Source organism: Lytechinus pictus, chromosome 1 (assembly GCF_037042905.1).
Source record: "Lytechinus pictus isolate F3 Inbred chromosome 1, Lp3.0, whole genome shotgun sequence".
Lineage (NCBI taxonomy): Eukaryota > Metazoa > Echinodermata > Echinoidea > Temnopleuroida > Toxopneustidae > Lytechinus > Lytechinus pictus.
In genome coordinates, this window is record NC_087245.1 from 22,284,517 (window position 1) to 22,294,626 (window position 10,110).

The window sequence follows — 10,110 nt, forward strand, 5'->3', positions numbered from 1 at the left end:
GTCATTGTTCTCTAGGTGTGACTTGCTGTGGAAATACATGTATCCCACATGAACATCGACATGTGACAATTGAAAACTTTTTCAAGAAAATGATAGTGAAACAGTTTCTTCACGTTTTACAAAGAGAAGAGATAGTAACAATAGCATATTTTTATTTGAGTGAGCAAAATTTATGAAGTAGAATTTTTTTGTTTATTTCCTATTATTTTGGCATGAGGATAGAACAGAACAAAATAAAATAGAAAGGATTCTTTTGAATCAAAATTGACTTCATTTATCTAATTTTTTCATTTAAACATAGTAGCCCCATTAAAATTATTATTTCTAGGGATCCTGTATACAAATTGCATATCACAATGAACATCTTGAAATAAATAGAAAAAAAAATATTGCAGAGATGAATAAATTAAAGGTCAAGTCCACCCCAGAAAAATGTTGATTTGAATAAATAGAGAAAAATCAAACTAGCATAACGCTGAAAATTTCATCAAAATCGGATGTAAAATAAGAAAGTTTGTTACAAGAAAACGCTTACAAATGTACATCATAATGGTCCACACCTGCATCCAAATGTAACAAAAGATACAAAACAAGAACATTCCTTTGATAATTATAAAGTTACTGCATTGATACTAGAAATATTAACACCATGATCATAATTATAAAAAAAATCAATTTCTGAATGGCATGTTAATTGGACTGGAGTTTGCTGTGCTGAAATCCACTTTTTAAACAAAAATAGAATCAGAAAAAAGACTTATATTTTGAAGTTTTCAGAAAAAAAAGATTTTTTACATTTCAAAAGGCAAGCTGTATTTGACGTATCATTATCCACAGGAATATACTATTGTTTCTCGAATTTACATCAGTATAGCTTAAAAGAACCATATTGCCCTCGTCTAAAGACTCGGACCAATATGATTTTTTGTGGGAAATATATTTGATGTTCTCCTCAAGGCCAGTCAATATTATATAATTAATTCAATCATGAACCTACCAGGTCATTCCTCTCCGGGATTTTCAAATGTATTCTCGTAAAATGAGGAACATGATGATCCATAATTTGAAGGAAAAAAAATTAATGCATCAGGAATTTTGTTTAAAGCAGTTTGTTTATTTTTTGTTTTTTAATTCTTATAAAACCTACCCAAAATGAAGTTTCTATATTCACCTGGGTTTGGGATATAATTCACATATTTATATAGAAGTAGTTGGTTTGAAGTAGTTATTAAAGAACAAACACAAATTTGATTTAGATAGAAAAGTTGAAGTGCCAACAGGGGTGGACTGGCGTGCCTACCAAGCATTGGATGGGTGATCGTCACCCCTTAATTGCTCATCCAAGATCATAAAAGTAATTTACTTGTCCGACATGTATATCAGTATTATTTATCTTATCGAGGGTTCTTTTTAATACTTGTTTGAATCAGACACAATGGTAAGGTAACAAAACAAGTTCGATTTTTCTTTTCTTTTCAAGCGATCTAGATCTATATAATTGTGCTATGTTTAAATTTGTATCACAAGTGCACCTTTCAATCACATGCACTATACTGCACGACCTGTAGGCCTATACCTCCCGTTTTGATATAAAACAAACAAAGGTATTCTTGTGCAGATTACTCATCCGACCCATCACTCTCACTCTCCTCCTCTTCACTCTCTTCTTCATCCTCCTCCTCCTCTTCCTCTTCATCTTCTTCTCCATCCTCCTCCTCTTCATTCTCCTCATCTTTGGACTTTTTTCCCTTCTTCTTTTTTTTCTGCCATCTCTGCCTCTTCTTCTTCCACTTCTTATCCCTCTTCTTCTTATCGATAATCCCGATCTTCATGCCCAACGCGCCAACGGCAAACCCTTCCGATAAATCCAAGCCAGTCCCGAGGGCCTCGGCTTCCAAGCCGTCGTCGGTCCAAACGATCTTCGTGTCCAAAGCCAGACCGCACTTGCAGAGGATTAGCCCGAGTACGAAGTTGGCGCTGCATAGCTCTAACGTGCATCGGGTGACGACGTCCGGGAATTTGGCGCAGGACATCATATACAGTCGGCGTTGGGGCCGACGTACTCGGCGTTGATCGCTCCGTCCAGGTAGTCCCTGGATATGGAACCGACCCCCGCTGCTGCAGATATGCAGCCATCTTTGCTCGAACGTTTCTTTTTACGAGACGATTTCTTACCGTCGTCATCGCCCTTCTTATCAGTGCTGGCCGCGCTCTTGTTCTTTTTCGGTTGTTCCGTCACCACCTCCTTATCATCATCTTCCTGCGATTGGGTAAATGTCAGAAAATTGTGAATGAGCTAGCGATAGAAAGGGAGATAAAATCAGAGAGGAGAAAAGATGGAACCAAGATTTCGTATCGTCTGTCTTGATTTCGGGAGTGAATTTAAATATTTTTTATTGGTTATCAACTTATCATCGTCATGTGACTTATGACACACTATTGGTATAAAGTATCACTTTCAAAAATAATTTTGGCGTAGTTTTTCGTAAGTGGTTCGGAGTAATCTTCAAATAAACTTGGACTTGAACCAAATTATGTGGCATTTCTAGAGAGCTCATATAATACAAGAGTTCGATCAGTGAGATGATTTCTACTTATAAAGATTTGTTTTACACTGATTTTAAATGCTCCTCATGTAAAGTACTGGCGATATATACATTCAATGAAACTGATCGATAGATTAAGTAATCAAAAGGATAGCAATTATACCCCAGTCTCGACTACAGTTGTTAGAAAAGATTACAATTACACTCTAAAAATTGAAGGATGGAAAGGTGCCAATCACCCTTTAAAAAGACCGAGGAAGGGGGGGTACTTCCATTGACGTGTGGATACCAGGCGCGACCAAAGAAACGCGTAAAATTACGATACGTAATAAGGGTGTAAAAAACACTAAAATACTGAAAAAAATATATATTTCGCTAGGAAAGCCAAGTGTATACGGTCAAATTTGCGAGGGTATAAAAATTACTAAAATGCTTTATAAAGGATGTACGTGTGTAGCATGCGCGTATTCGGGGGGGGGGGGCTTTCGCCCCCCCCCCCCCCCCGGTTAGGCGAGAAGGGGGGCGCCAAAAAAGAGGAAGAAAAGAGAGGGAAAGAAAAGGGGGAGAAAACAAAGGAGGGAAAGAAGTAAATGAGAAGAAAAAAGGGGAAAGAAAGAGAGAAGGGGAAAAAAGAAGAGGGAAGGGGGGCGCCGAAATGATGTTTTACTTAGGGGCGCCGAATTGATGTTCGACATAAGGGGGCCGAATTGATGTTCGACCTAGGGGACTGAATTGATGTTCGACCTTGGGGGTGCCGATTCGATGTCCGACCTAGGGGCGCCGAATTAAAGTTCGACAGGGGCGCCGAATTGATGTCCGACCTAGTGGGGTGCCGAATTTATGTTCAACCGGGGGGCGCCGAATTTATGTTTTACCTGGGGGCGCCCAATTGATGTTCATGAGGGGCGCCGAATTGATCTTCGACCTATGGGGCGCCGAATTTATGTTCGACATAGGGGCGCCAATTTGATGTTTGTCCTGGGGCGCCAAATTCATGTTCTGCCTTTGGGGCTCCGATTCGATGTTTGACCGGGGGCCGCCAAATTCATGTTTCACATGGGAGGGGGGTCGCCAAACTCATGGTTGCTCGCATCAAATACTTATTAGTTAGATGCCCACCCTGTTCATGATTACCAAAAGTGCTTAGAAAGTCCAAATTTTAGGTCAGAATATCAAAAATTGTTTAGTAAGGTGAAGATCCTGTTCTGGTTAGATAAAGTGCTCAGAATGTCTAACTTTGGGACGAAAGATTAAAAAAAGATACAGCTCGCGCTTTGCGCTCGCATCAATTGTTTCGATAGATACTCATCCTGTTCATGGTCACACAATGTGCTTAGAATGACAGTTTTGGGTCGGAATATCAACAATTTATAGTTCGCGCTTCGTGCTAACATCGATTAATTAGATGACTATTCTGTTCATGATTACCCAAAGTGCTTAAAATGTCCAAATTTTTGATCAGAATATCATTTTTCAGCTCACGCACGCACAATTTATTAAATAGATACCCATCATGTTCATGGTTACAAAAAATGCTTAGAAAGTCCAGCTTAGGGTCGGAAATTCAAAAATTTAAGCTCGCGCTTCGCGCTCGCATAAAATATTGAGATAGATAAGGTGACGATCCTGCATGTTCATGGTTAGATAAAGTGCTTAGGATGTCCAACTTTAGGTCGGAATATCAAAAATTTTAAGCTCGCTTCGCGCTCGCATAAAACGATTTGTTAGATACCCATCCTGTTAATAATTGCCAATAGTGCTTTAATAGAATGTCCAATTAAATTTTGGGTCAGAATATATCAAAATTTTAAGCTCGCGCTTCACGCTCGCATAGAATGCTGACATAGATAAGGTGACGATCCTGTTCGTTTTTAGCTCATCCGGCCCGAAGGGCTAGATGAGCATATGTCGTGTCGTGGCGTGGCGTCCGTCGTCCGTCGTCTTTCGTCCGTCCACAATTTCAAAATGCTTCTTCTTCGCCATTTCAAGTCCGATTTCAATTCTTTTTGCTTTATATGATAGCACTAGGTGGGGGATTCAAAACTCCTACACAGATTTTGAAACAATTAAATATGCTAATTTATGCATATTTTTTAAAATTCACATAAAATGCTTCTTCGTCAATTGTTGACCGATTTTGATATTTTTCTTCCATCTGGTAGAACTTCATGAGGTTCACCAAACTTCTGCACAGAATTTTGAAATTTTCAGTAGAAAACTATTTATGCTAATTTATGCGAAATTTATTCATAAATCACAGAAAATGCCTCTTCTTCTTTATTTGTTTATCAATTTCAATTTTGTTTGCTTTATATGATAGCTCGAGGTGGTGATACAAAAATTTCAACACAGAATTTTGAAACTCATTAAATATGCTAATTTATTCATATATTTTCAAAACTCACAAAAAATACTTATTTATTTGTTGATTGATTTTGATTATTTTTGTTCCATCTGAGAGCTACATGAGGTTCACCAAGGTTCTACACAGATTTTAGAAATTTTGACTAGAAAATTATTTGTGCTTAATTTATATGAAATTTATTTGTAGATCACAAAAAATGCTTCTATGTCATATCTTCATCGATTTCAATTCTATATCCTCAATTTATGTCACCAATATAATTCACTGCAGTGTCAACTGGGCTGAAATTAAAATTGTGTTAAATTTCGTTGCGAGATGCCGGATGAGCTCCACATCATTGATGTGCTAGTTAGATAAAGTGCTCTAAAGGATGTCCAACTTTGGGTCGGAATATCATAAATTTTTTGCTCACGCTTAGCGCTCGCATAAAACGATTTGTTAGATAACCACCCTGCTCATGATTGCCAATAGTGCTTTAGAATGTCCACATTTTGGGTCAGAATATCACAATTTTCAGCTAGCACTTCGCGCGCATTAATTATTTAGATAGATACCTATCCTGTTTGTGGTTACAAAAAGTACTTACATTGACCAGTTTTGGGTAGGAAATTAAAAAACTGTCAGCTCGCGCTTCGCGCTCGTATAAAATGTTGAGATAGATACCCATCCTATTCTTGATTACCAAAAACACTTACAATTCTCTTAAAGTGCTTAAAATTCTCTGTATTTTGGTCACATTTATTCTTTTCAAAAAGAGGTATTATAACATAATCATGAATATTTTTCTCATGAACACATTAAAAAAAGGGGGAGGGGGTCTTCGATCGCCCTTTTTCACTTGATTATGAAATAAGATAATTCAACATGCATTTAAGGCACTTATGATTGCCTGGCGGGGGCGCCATTTTCCGAAAAGTTCACAAGGGCGCCAAAATTAGGTCGGGTCCCCGGGGTGCAACATCCTGGATACCTGCCTGTTCAGAGTCCGATTTTAGTGAGGTGTGGAAGGTGGGGCGGTACTAAACCCAATCATTGTAAGTAAAGTAAAACGTGACGTCCGTGACATAACAATTAAAATATCGCCGTACTTGTTTAGGGGGTCATTTCAGGGAATACTTGTCAAGGGTACCGTTTCGTTTCAAATACTTGTTAAGGGTAGCTAGGGTGCTTTTTGAAACCCCATGGGGCGCGCCTGTTATCCACTCGTCAATGGAAGTGCCTCCCCCCCCCCCTCCCCCCGGGTGGAAAATGCTGTCACCCCTCGGCCATTTCCCACCCTTTTCTGCCTTTTCTCCTTAAATTTACATGCCCTATAATACATAACCCCCCCCCCCAACCTTTAATAGTTATGTTACAGTCATACCAACGAAACCGATTCCAAACCGACCGATTGCATGTCATTGGAAATAACATAATAACTGTGATCGGCCTGGAGTCGGTTTCACCGGTGTAACTGTAGCATCAGCACGGTGTCTGGATACCTGTATATCTTCAAAAGTATCATTGGCTTCTTCGGTTGAAGGGTCCTGAACAATTTCATTTTCATCAGGTGTGACGTCATTTCCCGCCGTGTTGTCAGTCATTATCAAGGACAGCTTTCCTGCAAGGACCAAAGAGGTATTTTATTGTTGTTTGAATCATTAAAAAAGAAAAAGAAATAGGCCTACGTCAGATGCTTAAATCCGGCCCGAGAAGTGGGGAGGGGTGAATAATAGCAATATATTGAGATGAAAATTCAAAATTTGGGGGACACATATAGGGTTATCTAGGGAGTATAATTATAACCATGTACATATTATTACAATCCATCGCTTTTGATGATAACAATTAAAGGTCTATCGCCATTTCGTTTTGAAATGACCATTGTAGATAATGGTTATGTTGTGATGTAAACCTATGGCAGAGTGGTGTCCAAAAATCGTTTCTGTCTTGAAAAGCGGGAGGGGGATGATTGTACATGCCATCTCCCTCTCCCAAATTTGGGGAAAATATTCATCCCATGCATCCCCTGGGATTTACTCACATGAAATACATGATACACTATAAGCTAATAGGGAAAAGAGATATCTGGCAAGCTTGAATCAAGAGTTGCTTGGGAAATTTTCGTGATCTAAAATTATATGCCTTTTATGCGAGTGAATTAATATCGTCACCCATTGTAAATTTGTTTGGAGGCTCCATTTTAAATGTTTTTTTTAAATCAATCTATTACTGTTTCAAACTTTCTTAAGTTATTTTTTCGCTTGACATGTTAATTTTAGGTTGCTTGCGCCCTCCAGGATAATTATGTCAATGTAGACTTTAAATGATATGGGCATATAGAGTTATACGACTCGGACCCTTCTTTGTTATACTCCTAACTTCCTTCTTTCTTTTTCTTTCTCTTTTCCCCTTCTATTTTCTGTTCACTACTAAAAAAAAAAAACCAAGGGAAGCGATCTCCCCTGCCCCCCCCCCCCCGGACCACCGCCCTTGAATCAGAAACAGAAAATCGCTCACCGATTATTGATTACGATGGGACAATCTCCCTGTCAAAACTTTAGTTAAATTTAAACCGATAAACGGTTTGTATTTTCATACCAGCTTGCAAATCGAGATCGACTGCAGTTGGGGACCAATCCAACTCAGGATATTATTTTGAAACTTTAAAGATTTATTTTGTACATCTCAACAGAATTGGAATTCAAATCTGATATTTAAAGATGAATCTTAAAGATTTCACCTGACTGAGATTAGAAATTAATTAATCTTTGAAAGAATATAATTTTAAATCGCAAAATCCTTGGGATTCAATGAATGATACAAAATATTTTGCAACCCCCCCCCCCCCAATATCCAGAGCCTAAAATACAAACTTATTCATTGTCCAGTTGTGAAGAAAAGTATGTTAAATAGTGTTCACAGAAAAGATAGATAAGAAGAGAATTAAAACACAAGTTTCACTGTAAAGAAATGGTGGCGTTTTAATAGTATACCGCGTTTTCCAATATTGCTTAATTATTTACAAATTCCAACGAATTTGTGTTTGTGGAAAGTTAGGTTAAATCAAGAATTAGTCGCACATTCTGTCCATCCCACAATGAAACCATTGAGCTTTCTCTTTTATTATGTAACATTAGTAGGAAAGTATTAAAATACTTTGAAAAGAGATTGTTTTGAAGAAGTAATCTTGTATTAGAATTAACTTTAACAAAATATTCTTGTTGAAATTACAACCATAAATTAAATAGAACGCTGAATAAACTGATGATTTTAGTATATAACAGATTAAGCTAAATTGGTTTGATTTCGCTTGATGCTACAGAAAATCTTCAACGATATAAAAAATATATATATTATATAAATGTGTGAGAAGGCTATTTTTCCTCTGAAAACTGGAAACTAAATTCTTCTGAGAGATAACGGTCAAACTTCATTAATTTTTTCGAATATTGTAAAAAAATATATATACCCTAATGTTATTTGAATATATTCATCTCCGATTCTCTACTTAAATTGCAATCATTATTATTATTATTATTACTACTGTTTTGTGAAAAATTGTGTTTTTCCATTACATGTACAAAGGTTGTATGTTATCAATCATTATATTAATTGCTAGAGGGTATTCATTATAATCATTATACAATAATTATAATCATTATATTGTTATATACCCAACTATTTTTTTGTACAATAATAAATGCAAATGTAAACTGAGATTCTTATTTAATATATCGCCCTATTAATATGATGGGGAGGGAGAATTAAGAAAACTGATAATAAAAATAAAATACATGAATAACCTAATTTGCAATGTCCAATTTTTAATATACAATACTTTACACAGTACGTTTCACTTCTTTCTTGTAAAATGTTCAATTATATTAATGCGTGTTACTTAATCGTTATTGTACAGCGCTTAGAAACACCATGTATTAAGCGCTATATAAATACAATATATCATTATTATTATTATCATTATTATTATTGTTATTGTTATTATTACTATTATTGTTATTATTATTATTATTATTATTATTATTATAAGATGAATAAAGAAGGAAAGCTATTCTAACTATATTTTTATGTAAAGAATACTCACGTTGACATCTGATCACTGAGAATAAGATGTCTCCAAAGCGCTCATCATACCACCCTCTTCGAGTGACGCCCAATAAGAGAATGAAACTCAAACGTAACAAAAACCCGTCGTTCTGCTTATTTTCTAAATCAATATCAAAAGTAGTGACTCCTTGGGTTTCCCCATTGTGTTTTCCATTTCCAACTACAAGTTTAGTTTTGATTTAAACTATTTTAACCGCATAAATTTTCTGTATTGACTTACTGTATTTTGTCATTAATTTGACTATCTTGCATTGTAGGCCTACTTAAATTTATCAAATTGAGTTCAATAATGCAACCTCTAGCTCAATGGGCGGAATGGTCCGAATGATGACCTTGTTTCACGTTACCTGATATTATTTGATACTACCTGTACCTCGATCTTTTCTTGTTTCTACAGGTTTAGTATTGATTTTACCTATTTTAACCACATAATTTTTCTGTATTGACTGACTGTATTATGTCATTGATGATTTGTAATTTTATGAAGGTCTATCTTGCAGTTATGCCACTCTTTGTACAAATAAATAATGTAGGTATACTTAATTTCATCAAATTCAGTTCAGTAATGTAACCTCTAGTTCAATGGGCTGAATGGTCCGAATAAAGACATTGTTTCACGTTACCTGATATTATTTGATACTACCTGTACCTCCATCTTTTCTTTTTTCTTCTTGATATAGACCTACATTATCTTTCCTCTAATCATATACGAGTAATCCTATTTCCCATTCACTCACGTGTCAAATCGCAACACGAAAAAAAAATCACTAGGAAAATGATACCTCAAATAAGGCTTTTTTTTACATTTCTTTTTTTTTTACCTTTCGTTGCCTTGTCAGATCAATATAAACCTCAGTAAAAGGGAAAGGTCCCTCATTTTTATTGCTTGGATACAAAAAGAAACAAGTGGAGCGCCTCTGGCAGTCTTACCTGCATTACGCGATTCAATATAGCAGCAGTGCTGACTTTGAAAAGTACTATAAAATAATTATTCACAAAAAGCATCATTCATAAAAATTATAATAATATAATACGACGTTCTTTGACCCTAAATGACATTTGACCTTTATCATGTGTCCTAACACCAGTCGG

The 10,110-nt window shown here is 36.2% G+C and overlaps 1 protein-coding gene across 2 annotated transcripts; it reads right to left on the reverse strand.

Annotated features, from left to right (window-relative positions):
• Positions 1-777: 777 nt before the first annotated feature.
• On the reverse strand, positions 778-9,077 carry LOC129269087 (high mobility group protein B1-like). 2 transcript variants are annotated; one of them, XM_054906576.2, is made up of 3 exons: positions 8,970-9,077; positions 6,393-6,511; positions 778-2,260 (listed from the first exon to the last, which is right to left on the reverse strand). In XM_054906576.2, exon 3 carries the CDS (start codon positions 2,034-2,036, stop codon positions 1,620-1,622), a length of 417 nt encoding a protein of 138 aa, XP_054762551.2. In that variant the 5' UTR covers positions 2,037-2,260; positions 6,393-6,511; positions 8,970-9,077; the 3' UTR covers positions 778-1,619. The 2 variants fall into 2 exon arrangements, with proteins under 2 accessions (XP_054762551.2, XP_063954262.1); XM_064098192.1 differs by having other exon boundaries at positions 778-2,296.
• Between the last annotated feature and the right edge of the window lie 1,033 nt (positions 9,078-10,110).